This window comes from Bos grunniens, chromosome X (assembly GCF_055505025.1).
Source record: "Bos grunniens cultivar Pamir isolate PY7600 chromosome X, Bosgru_T2T1.0, whole genome shotgun sequence".
Taxonomy (NCBI): domain Eukaryota; kingdom Metazoa; phylum Chordata; class Mammalia; order Artiodactyla; family Bovidae; genus Bos; species Bos grunniens.
Window position 1 is genome coordinate 35,086,468 of NC_141194.1, and position 12,656 is coordinate 35,099,123.

General features: G+C 37.8%; 1 protein-coding gene across 2 annotated transcripts in view; it reads left to right on the forward strand.

Moving 5' to 3' along the window:
* The window catches only part of CFAP47 (cilia and flagella associated protein 47), a 507,751-nt gene that overhangs the window by 70,512 nt on the left and 424,583 nt on the right, over nucleotides 1-12,656 (forward strand). For both annotated transcript variants that reach the window (XM_086387631.1, XM_086387632.1), the window contains exon 21: nucleotides 7,236-7,330. In XM_086387631.1, the coding sequence (XP_086243757.1) occupies nucleotides 7,236-7,330 (95 nt within the window). The remainder of the gene's footprint in view (nucleotides 1-7,235; nucleotides 7,331-12,656) is intronic.

Below are 12,656 nucleotides of genomic sequence, written 5' to 3' on the forward strand. Positions count from 1 at the left end.
TACAGAAAACTGTTTGCCAACCATTGCTTTAGTCATTTTTTATTCAGCACATATTTATTGAATACCAATTATAGGTCAGATACTAGCTTATGAGTCTATAAAGACAAGACATTTTACTTTTTCTCCGAAAGTGAACAGTAAGTTTATCAGTCAAGGTCTTAGTAATAAATAAATGACTCACTTCAAGCATTTAACTGAAGATTATTTAATGAAGGAATTATGTATGGACCTGGGAACCAGGTTTAAAGGAACTGACAAGGATAGAAGCTGCTTCTACCTCTACCTCAAGGAGCAAGATGAGGCAAGATATCGGAGCCCTATGAGTGGTGAAACTGTAAAAGAGAGGCCATCTGATAAAAGCTGTTAATTATTAAAAAAAAAAAAAAATCCTTGCTAGAATTGTAGGTGAGGTAGGGAAAATGTGAGGGCATAAATACCTCCTATCCTCTGATACCTTGCTGGCATCTCCCTGTGGTTGAACCAAATCAGAGGCAGAAGAGCAAGGAGCCTCAGTAAATCAATCTGTAGAGGTTAGGACAGAGGAGAGCAGAGAAAGATGGCTGTTGGATCTAAGTGACAAATGAATACCACCTATATAACACTAGGAGAAAGAGAAATGAAGTATTGGGTTATTACCATATAGTATGGTGGATGCTTCAAGACAAGTCAGTACATGGTGCTAAGGGGAACTAGCTGAGAATCAGCACTAGGAAAAATTTCTTGGAGAAATTGATGCCTCATCTGGATTTTGAAGAATGAGGAGCAATACAGAGAAGGGGGCAGAAAAGCTGAGCACCGAAGAATTGATGCTTTTGAACTGTGGTGTTGGAGAAGACTCTTGAGAGTCCCTTGGACTGCAAGGAGATCCAACCAGTCCATTCTAAAGGAGATCAGTCCTGGATGTTCTTTGGAAGGATTGATGCTAAAGCTGAAACTCCAGTACTTTGGCCACCTCATGCGAAGAGTTGACTCATTGGAAAAGACTCTGATGCTGGGAGGGATTGGGGGCAGGAGGAGAAGGGGACGACAGAGGATGAGATGGCTGGATGGCATCACTGACTTGATGGACGTGAGTCTGAGTGAACTCTGGGAGTTGGTGATGGACAGGGAGGCCTGGTGTGCTGCGATTCATGGAGTCGCAAAGAGTCAGACACGACTGAGCGACTGAACTGAAGTGAACTGAAAGGCGTAGATATGAGTCAATATGGCAAGTAGTTGGGAATATCTAGAGTATAGGAGTATAGGACTAGAGGGGCAAGTGAGACCCAGGTAACTAACATTCTTTTCTGGACATTTATTCTAGGGGTTGTTGTTGTTGTTTAGTCCCGAAGTTGTTTCCAACTCTTTTGTGACCCATGGACTATAGCTGGCCAGGCTCCTCTGTCCATGGGATTTCCCAGGCAAGAATACTAGAATGGGTTGCTCTTTACTTCTCCAGAGGATCTTCCTGACCCAGGGATCAAACCCACATATCCTGCATTGGCAGGCAGATTCTTTACCACTGAGCCGCCAGGGAATCCATTCTAGAGGTTAGACAGTTTGGTTAAAGGATTGATACCTAGGCAATGGTGTGAGTTGGCTTGCCCTTCACTAATTTTCCTTTTGGACTGAAGTTGAAAATAGCTTGGGGGAAAACGTGGGTGTAGAAAGGGCAAGACCAGAGACAGGGAGATCAGTTAGGTGTGGTGGCCATACAGGTGACAAATGATAAGAGCCTGAGCTCAGATTTTGATGTTGGGAAGGAAAGGAGGAGATTTCCAAAGATACTTAGAAATTCTCCAATGTGGTTATCAAGTGGACGTGTGTATTAGGGAAGAGGAAGAAATTTTGGATCATTCCCAGTTTTTGACTGTAAGAGACAGATGTCTGGATGAACAATTCATAGTTGATATAATGCGGGAGCATTAAAAAGCAAGAGACATTACTTTGCCAACAAAGGCAAAGTAATGTCCATATAGTCAATGCTTGTCCATATAGTCAAGGCTATGGTTTTTCTATTAGTCATGCATGGATGTGAGAGTTGGACTATAAAGAAAGCTGAGTGCCAAAGAATTGATGCTGTCAAACTGTGGTGTTGAGAAGACTCTTGAGAGTCCATTGGACTGCAGGGAGATCAAACTAGTCAATCCTAAAGGAGATCAGTCCTGAATATTCATTGGAAGGACTGATGCTGAAGCTGAAGCTCCAATAGTTTGGCCACCTGATGCGAAGAACTGACTCATTGGAAAAGACCCTGATGCTGGAAAAGATTGAAGACAGGAGGAGAGTGGAGAAGGCAATGGCACCCCACTCCAGTACTTTGCCTGGAAAATCCCATGGATGAAGGAGCCTGGTGGGCTGCAGTCCATGGGGTCGCTAAGAGTTGGACATGACTGAGCGACTTCACTTTCACTTTTCACTTTCATGTATTGGAGAAGGAAATGGCAACCCACTCCATTGTTCTTGCCTGGAGAATCCAAGGGATGGGGGAGCCTGGTGGCTGCCGTCTGTGGGGTCACACAGAGTCAGACATGACTGAAGTGACTTAACAGCAGGAGGAGAAGGGGACGACAGAGGATTAGATGGTTGTATGTTGTCACCGATTCAATGGGCATGAGTTTGAGCAAGCTCTGGGATTTAGTGATGGACAGGGAAGCCTGGCGTGCTGCAGTCCATGGGGTCTCAGAGTCAGACACGACCAAGCGACTGAATTGAATAATGTGGGAAATGGAATAGGTCTAGGTGAGCATGCTGTTTTTGCAGAGACTGTGAAATAGCTCAGGAATGATAACAGTAGACACTAGGAAATCTATATGAATTTTATATTCATTTTTGAAAAATTTGGATGTTGAAACTTTATTTGCCTTAACATTTTTGCTCTGATTGCTTCATATGGTTTCATGCACCTTGTTAATGGTTCACAGACTCTTCCTGTTTATTCTGTAGAGCTACTCAGCAAGGTGCGTTTCTTTCCACAGTTCTGCCTTAGCCCTAGCTCAAACTTCCCTTTTAGGCCACTGCATCTTCTTTTAAAGTGCTTTCCCAGCCTCCAAGCCTTTTTCCCTCACACCTATACCAGAGAGTGATCTCCTTCAAATAAAGATCTTATTCCATCTTAAAAGCTCTGTTGGTTTTCTATTTCCAGTAGCATTGGGTCTTACAGCAGACTGCTGACACAGTCTTAGGATGTACATAAGTTGATCTTGATAATTATTAATAATTTGCAATAAAGTTTATACTTAAAATGTCCAGAAAATACATTTTATTAATATGAGTATGTTAATACATAAACGTCCTTCTGTGACAAAAATTGCAGCTTGTATTAAAAAGAGCCTTGTACCTGTTTGTCTTCTTTACTGTGAGATCATGAGCTCAACGACTACAGTTCCAAATTTTGCTTTCTGCTAGAGATGTCTGATGTAACTCTCTGCACATTGTAGGCCCTCAGGAAGTATTTATTGATGCTATGTTGGATTATTGCATTTCACAGTCTATATGTTTATATATACTACAGATAATTTAAGAATATCTGTTTTATTATATTTTATATATTTGACATATATAGTCATTCTAGGTGGATATTTTTTGCTGTATAATATGTATTTTTTTCCCCACACCACAAATATGTTTGTGTTAATTAACACTTAATAGATTTTTTTGGTTCATTTGTCTAATGGTTTTTATATCATACATCAAGTTGAGTGAGATTTTACCTGGATGGAGAAGGGTGGAATGAATTATTTAAGTTTATTTCCAGACAGGAATAATTGAAATTATCGTTCCTTGGATTAATCTGAAATCTTCAGGGAGAAAAAGGGATTTTAGAATTGTTTAGATGAAGATAGATGTTCCATTGTAGCTAACATTCAGTCTTTAAGAACTTATTTTAGAGGTTTATTTAAATGATTATAATTTTTTACCCTGAAGTTTGTGTTGCTTTTTGACAATTGTCTGTATTTTCACCCAATGCCTTTATTTTTCAAGTTATGCCATTACATTGAAATGTTTCCTTGTACAAAATTGTGTTTATCTTCTTTGTGAATTCTGTACGGCATCAGAGGAGGTCTGGCTCTTCCTCTCTCCATTTTTGCTGGAGAGGGAGTCTCAATTCTCTCAGACCTGAGATTCAGTCAGTTATTTGACCTTGACCTTTACACCTTTTTATACTCATCTAAATAAGACTGTGATAACCTTCTTAAGTTTTGGAAATTTTTAAAATAGTTTTTTTTTTTATTTTATTTTTAAACTTTACAATATTGTATTAGTTTTGCCAAATATCAAAATGAATCCGCCACAGGTATACCTGTGTTCCCCATCCCGAACCCTCCTCCCTCCTCCCTCCCCATACCATCCCTCTGGGTCGTCCCAGTGCACCAGCCCCAAGCATCCAGTATCGTGCATCGAACCTGGACTGGCGACTCGTTTCATACATGATATTATACATGTTTCAATGCCATTCTCCCAAATCTCCCCATCCTCTCCCTCTCCCACAGAGTCCATAAGACTGATCTATACATCAGTGCCTCTTTTGCTGTCTCGTATACAGGGTTATTGTTACCATCTTTAAATTCCATATATATGCATTGGTATACTGTATTGGTGTTTTTCTTTCTGGCTTACTTCACTCTGTATAATAGGTTCCAGTTTCATCCATCTCATTAGAACTGATTCAAATGTATTCTTTTTAATGGCTGAGTAATACTCCATTGTGTATATGTACCCCAGCTTGCTTATCCATTCATCTGCTGATGGGCATCTAGGTTGCTTCCATGTCCTGGCTATTATAAACAGTGCTGCGATGAACATTGGGGTACACGTGTCTCTTTCCCTTCTGGTTTCCTCAGTGTGTATGCCCAGCAGTGGGATTGCTGGATCATAAGGCAGTTCTATTTCCAGTTTTTTAAGGAATCTCCACACTGTTCTCCATAGTGGCTGTACTAGTTTGCATTCCCACCAACAGTGTAAGAGAGTTCCCTTTTCTCCACACCCTCTCCAGCATTTATTGCTTGTAGACTTTTGGATCGCAGCCATTCTGACTGGCGTGAAATGGTACCTCATAGTGGTTTTGATTTGCATTTCTCTGATAATGAGTGATGTTGAGCATCTTTTCATGTGTTTGTTAGCCATCTGTATGTCTTCTTTGGATAAATGTCTATTAGTTCTTTGGCCCATTTTTTGATTGGGTCATTTATTTTTATGGAGTTGAGCTGTAGGAGTTGCTTGTATATTTTTGAGATTAGTTGTTTGTCAGTTGCTTCATTTGCTATTATTTTCTCCCATTCTGAAGGCTGCCTTTTCACCTTGCTAATAGTTTCCTTAGTTGTGCAGAAGCTTTTAAGTTTAATTAGGTCCCATTTGTTTATTTTTGCTTTTATTTCCAATATTCTGGGAGGTGGGTCATAGAGGATCCTGCTGTGATGTGTGTCAGAGAGTGTTTTGCCTATGTTCTCCTCTAGGAGTTTTATAGTTTCTGGTCTTACGTTGAGATCTTTAATCCCAACACAGGAGTGCCGCAATATGTAAGACAAATGCTAACAAGTATGAAAGGAGAAATTAACAATTACACAATAATAGTGGGAGACTTTAATACTCCACTCACACCTATGGATAGATCAACTAAACAGAAAATTAACAAAAAACCACAAACGTTAAACGATACAATAGACGAGTTAGACCTAATTGATATCTATAGGACATTTCATCCCAAAACAATGAATTTTACCTTTTTCTCAAGCGCACATGGAACCTTCTCCAGGATAGATCACATCCTGGGCCATAAATCTAGCCTTGGTAAATTCAAAAAAATAGAAATCATTCCAAGCATCTTTTCTGACCACAATGCAGTAAGATTAGATCTCAATTACAGGAGAAAAACTATTAAAAATTCCAGCATATGGAGGCTGAACAACACACTGCTGAATAACCAACAAATCACAGAAGAAATCAAAAAAGAAATCAAAATTTGCATAGAAACTAATGAAAATGAAAACACAACAACCCAAAACCTGTGGGACACTTTAAAAGCAGTCCTAAGGGGAAAGTTCATAGCAATACAGGCATACCTCAAGAAACAAGAAAAAAGTCAAATAAAAAACCAATAAAATAGGTTTACCATCTCTTTTTGCTGATTGAATATATGTCCCACTCTTTGTGACTCCATGGACTGCAGCATACCAGGCTTCCCTGGCCATCACCATCTCCCAGAGTTTGCCCAAGTTTATGTCCATTGAGTCAGTGATGCCATCCAACCATCTCATCCTCTGTCATCCCCTTCTCCTCCTGCCCTCAATCTTTCCCAGCATCAGGGTCTTTTCCAATGAGTCAGCTGTTCTCATCAGGTGGCTAAAGTATTGGAGCTTCAGCTTCAGCATCAGTCCTTCCAATGAGTATTCAGGGTTGATTTCCTTTAAGATTGGTTGATCTCCTTGCACTCCAAGGGACTCTCAAGAGTCTTCTTCAGCACCACAGTTCGGAAGCATCAATTCTTTGGCACTCAGCCTTCTTTATGGTTCAGCTCTCACATCTGTACATGACTACTGGAAAGACCATAGCCTTGACTATATGGACCTTTGTTGGCAAAGTGATGTCTTTGCTTTTTAATACACTGTCTAGGTTTGCCATAGTTTTCCTGCCAAGAAGCAGTCATCTAATTTCATGGCTGCAATCACCATATGCAGTGATTTTAGAGCCTAAGAAGAGGAAATCTGTCACTGCTTCTACCTTTTCCCCTTCTATTTGCTGTAAAGTGATGGAACCAGATGCTATGATCTTAGTTGTTTTTTTTTTTTTTAATATTGAGTTTTAAGTCATTGTTTTCACTCTCCTCTTTCACCCTTATCAAAAGAGTCTTTTGTTCCTCTTTGTTTTCTGCCATTAAAGTGGTATCATCTGCATATCTGAGGTTGTTGATTTTTCTCCCAGAAATCTTGATTCCAGCTTGTAACTCATCCAGCCTGGCATTTTGCATGATGTGTTCTGCATATATGTGATCTATTAAATAAACAGAATGGCAATAAACAGCCTTGTACTTCTTTCTCAATTTTGAACCAGTCAGTTGGTCCATATGAGGTTCTAACTGTTGAGATAGCTTAATGAAACAGCCTTATGCAGCCCTACACAGATGATTCAGCAACTACTTTTTAATTGTTATGAATGTTTTGCTGAGGTTTCTCAAAGTTTCATCTCCACATTTAGCAGTAATACCATAGATATTTATCTGGCATTTTTTAAAAGTGTCTTTTTTTCTGGTCTTACAGGGAAATTCACAGACCCTGCGTTTCCTAACATATTTTTCCTGGAGTTAGAGAAAGAGACATCTGTGGAGTGTGGCATAGCATTTTCTCCCAAAGAAGTAAGTTCAACATTCTATTACTCATATTACTGGAGACCAGTGGAGTTAAAATAACCCTAACTAAGAAGCTATCAAAAGTGGCTAAGCTCTTTTTGTAGTGGATCATTTTCTACTTGTGAGCATGCCTGCGTATATCCTTTTATTCAGTAAAATGGTTGCTAGTGGGGTCTGACTTCGTGCTTGCAGTGTATCTCAGGAGGTACAGAGGACACACCCAAGGATTCTCTATGGGTTTTTGGTCTCAATTATGCTTTCTGGAAAATTTAAGATATGACATGTTGTGAAGGAGAGCAAAGTTGAAGCTAACCCCCAAATCACTGATATTCGAGCAAGCATGTGCTTTGTGGTTATCTTTGAGTAGGGTGTGCCTGAGGCTGTTGGAACCATCACCTGAAAACACCAAAGACATGCAGTGAAGATTTAAGAGAGGTTGCTATGACACTGGTTATTGGGTAGCATTCCTTGATGTTTGGTGATTTAAAAACGTCAACAAAAATAACAAAGGAAGAAAATCAAAGGAAAAAAAAAAAAAAAAAACCTTTCCTAGAATGTGCCCATGAGGAAAGGATACCACTGGAAACATTTCAGGGACAATCTGTGATATGCTTTTTCTTTGAAGGCAATAGAAGTGCCAAAGAGAGAACTTCTTGCTACCATTATATGGAAAGGCATGTTGCCATATCCTTCCAAACAAGAATCAAACTGCTTATATGGCAATTACAGTACAAGACTCTTATGTCAAAACATTTTTTTATGTCCCAGCATAACTGGTATGATGCCTTGTACCCAACTGGTATAGATAGAATAAGTGAAAGGAATTAATAACACAATAAGAAGATGTAGTGAATGCTAACAAAGTATATATTTAATGACACATTCCTAAGTAGTGTTACTAAACTATAGAGTTTACTGAAATTAAAATCTTATTTTTGAAGCAATAATAGCTGTTATTTAGCTTTCAGGAGGAAAAAGTTAAGAAACTTTAACGATACATTAAGATTTGAGAAAATGCTAAAGATTAATTTTGCTTTCTTAGTTGCAATACGTTAATTGGGATATATGCTGTGGGTGCACATATGGGTCACATGGAATTATACTGTCTACAGAGTTCACTATGATCTGTTCTATTTTTTATCAATATATTTTCTTATTAATGGATAATTGCTTTACAGAATTTTGTTTTCTGTCAAACCTCAACTTGTATCAGCCACCCCTCCCTTTTGAACCTCCCTCCTGTCTCCCGCCCCATCCCACCCCTCCAGATGGATACAGAGCCCCTGTTTGAGTTTCCTGAGCCATACAGCAAATTCCCATTGGCTATCTGTTTTACATATGGTAATGTAAGTTTCCATGTTACTCTTTCCACACATCTCACCCTCTCTTCCCCTTGCCCCATGTCCATAAGTCTATTCTATATGTCTGTTTCTCCATTGCTGCCCTGTAAATAAATTCTTCAGTACCATTTTTCTAGATTCTGTATATATATATTAGAATACGATATTTATCTTTCTCCTTCTGACTCACTTCACTCTGTATAATAGGTTCTAGGTTCATCCACCTCATCAGAACTGACTCAAATGCATTCCTTTTTATGGTTGAGTAATATTCCATTGTGTATATGTACCACAACTTCTTTCTCCATTCATTTTTTGATGGACATCTGGGTTGCTTCCATGTTCTAGCTATTGTAAATAGTGCTGCACTAAACAATGGGATACATGTGTCTCTTTCAATTTTGGTTTCCTCAGGGTATATTTCTAGGAGTGGAATTGCTGGGTCATATGGTAGTTTTATTCCTAGTTTTTTAAGGAATCTACATACAGTCTTCCATAGTAGCTGTATCAATTTACCTTCCCACCAACAGTGCAAGAGCATTCCCTTTTCTCCACATCCTCTCCAGTATTTATTGTTTGTAGACTTTTTGATGATGGCCATTCCGACTGATGTGAGGTGATATCTCATTGTAGTTTTGATTTGTATTTCTCTCATAATGAGCAGTGTTGAGCATCATTTCATATGTTTGTTAGCCAGCTGTATGTCTTCTTTGGAGAAATGTCTGTTTAGGTCTTTTTCCCACTTTTTAATTGGGTTGTTTATTTTTTTGGATTGAGTTGTGTGAGCTGCTTTTATATTTTGGAAATTAATGCTTTATCAGTTGTTTTATTTGCTGTTATTTTCTCCCATTCTGAGGGTTGTCTTTTCACCTTGCTTCTAGTTTCCTTTGCTGTGCAAAAGCTTTTAAGTTTAATCAGGTCCCACTTGTTTACTTTTGTTTTTATTTCCATTACTCTAGGAGGTGGGTCATAGAGGATCTTGCTTTAATTTATGTCGAGTGTTCTGCCTATGTTTTCCTCTAAGAGTTTTATAGTTTCTGTTCTTACATTTAGGTCTTTAATCCATTTTGAGTTTATCTTTGTGTAAGATGTTAGGAAGTGTTCTAATTTCATTCTTTTACATGTAGCTGTCCAGTTTTCTCATCACCATTTATTGAAGAGGCTTTCTTTGCTTCATTGTATATTCTTGCATCCTTTGTCAAAAATGAAGTACCCATAGGAGCATGGGTTTATTTCTGGCCTTTCTATCTTGTTCCATTGGTCTGTTTTTCTGTTTTTGTGCCAGTACCATAACGTCTTGATGACTTTAGCTTTGTAGTATAATCTGAAGTCAGGAAGGTTGATTCCACCAGCTCCATTCTTCTTTCTAAAGACTGCTTTGGCTATTTGGGGTCTTTTGTGTTTCCATATGAATTGTGAAATTTTTTTGCTCTAGTTCTGTGAAAAATGCCATTGGTAATTTTATAGGGGTCACATTGAATCTGTAGATTGCATTTGGTAGTATAGTCATTTTCACAATATTGATTCTTCCTATCCAGGAACATGGAATATCTCTCCATCTGTTTATGTCATCTTTGATTTCTTTCATCAGTGTCTTATACATTTCTGTGTACAGTTCTTTTGCCTCCTTAGGTAAGTTTATTCCTAGATATTTATTTATTTTTGTTGCAGTGGTGAATGGGATTGATTCCTTAATTTCTCTTTCTGATTTTTCATTGTTAGTATATAGAAATGCAAGTGATTTCTGTGTATTGATTTTGTATCCTGAAACTTTGCTAATTTCACTGATTAGCTCAAGTAATTTTCTGATACTATCTTTAAGGTTTTCTGTGTACAGTATCATGTCATCTGCAAACAGTGAGAGCTTTGCTTCTTCTCTTCTGATCTGGATTCTTTTTATTTTTCTTTTCTGATTGCTATAGCTAGGACTTCCAGAACTATGTTGAATAGCAGTGGTGAAAGTGGACACCCTTGTCTTCTTTCTGATCTAAGGGAGAATGCTTTTAGTTTTTCACCATTGAGAGTAATCTTTGCTGTAGGCTTATCATATATGGCCTTTACTATGTTGAGATAGGTTCCTTCTATGCCCATTCTTTGAAGAGTTTTAATCGTAAATGGGTGCCAAATTTTGTCAAAGGCTTTTTCTGCATCTATTGAGATTATCATATGGTTTTTATCTTTCAGTTTGTTAATATGGTATATCACATTGATTGATTTGCATATATTGAAGAATCCTTGCATCCCTGGAATAAACCCAGCTTGATCATGGTATATGAGCTTTTTGATGTGTTCCTGAATTCTGATTGCTAAAATTTTGTTGAGGATTTTTGCATCTATGTTCATCAGTGATATTGACCTGTAGTTTTCTTGTGTTGTATTTGTCTGGTTTTGGTATCAGGGTGATGGTGGCTGCATAGAATGAGTTTGGAAGTGTTCCTTCCTCTGCAATTTTTTGGAAGAGTTTTAGAAGGATAGGTATTGCTGCTGCTGCTGCTAAGTCGCTTCAGTCATGTCCGACTCTGTGTGACCCCATAGATGGCAGCCCACCCTTCCTCTTCTCTAAATATTTAATAAAATTATCCCATGAAGCCATCTGGTCCTGAGCATTTGTTTTCTGGGAGATTTTTGATCACAGCTTCAATTTCAGTGCTTGTAATTGGGTTGTTCATAATTTCTATTTCTTCCTGGTTCAATCTTAGAAGATTGAACTTTTCTAAGAATCTGTCTGTTTCTTCCAGGTTGTCCATTTTATTGCCATATAGTTATTCATAATAGTCTCTTATAATCCTTTGTATTTCTGCATTGTCTGTTGTAACCTCTCCTTTTCCATTCTAATTTTGTTGATTTGATTCTTCTCTCTCTTTTTTTTTTTTCTTGATGAGTCTGGCTAAAGGTTTGTCAATTAATCTTCTCAAAGAACTAGCTTTTAGTTTTATTAATCTTTACTATTGTTTTTTTCATTTCTTTTTCATTTATTTCTGCTCCGATCATTATGATTTCTTTCCTTCTACTAATTCTGGGGTGTTTTTGTTCTTTTTCCAGTTGCTTTAGGTGTAAAGTTAGGTTGTCTATTCAATGATTTTCTTGTTTCTTAAAGTAGGATTGTATTGCTATAAAATTCCCTCTTAGAACTGCTTTTGCTGCATCCCATAGGTTTTGAATTGTCATGTTTTCATTATCATTTGTTTCTAGAAACTTTTTGATTTCCCTTTTGATTTCTTCAGTAACCTGTTATTTAGAAATGCATTGTTAATCTTCCTGTGTTTGTGTTTTTTTCTTGTAATTGATATCTAGTCTCATAGCATTTTGGTCAGAGAAGATGCTTGATATGATTTCAGTTTTCTTAAATTTACTGAGGTTTGTTTTGTGACCCAAGATGTGGTCTATACTGGAGAATGTTCCATGTGCACTTGAGAAGGTGTATTCTTCTGCATTTGGATGGAAGGTCCTGAAGATTTCAAGGAGATCCATCTCATCTAATGTATCATTTAAGACTTGTGTTTCCTTATTAATTTTTTGTTTTGTTGATCTGTCCATTGGTGTGAGTGGGGTGTTAAAGTCTCCTGCTATTATTGTGTTACTGTCAATTTCTCCTTTTATGTCTTTTAGTGTTTGTCTTATGTATTGAGGTGCTCCTATGTTGGTTACATAGATATTTACAATTGTTATGTCTTCCTCTTGGATTGATCCCTTGACTATTATGTAGTGTCCTTCCTTATCTCTTGTAATCTTCTTTAAGGTCTATTTTGTCTGATATGAGGATTGCTCCTCCAGCTTTCTTTTGCTTCCCATTTACATGGAATATATTTTTCCATCCTCTCACTTTCAGTCTATATGTGTCTTTAGGTCTGAAGTGGGTTTCTTGTAGACAGCATGTATATGGGTCTTATTTTTATATCCATTCAGCCAGTCTGTGTCTTTAGGTTGAAGCATTTAATCTGATTACATTCAAAGTAATTATTGATATATATGTTCCCATTGCCATTTTCTTA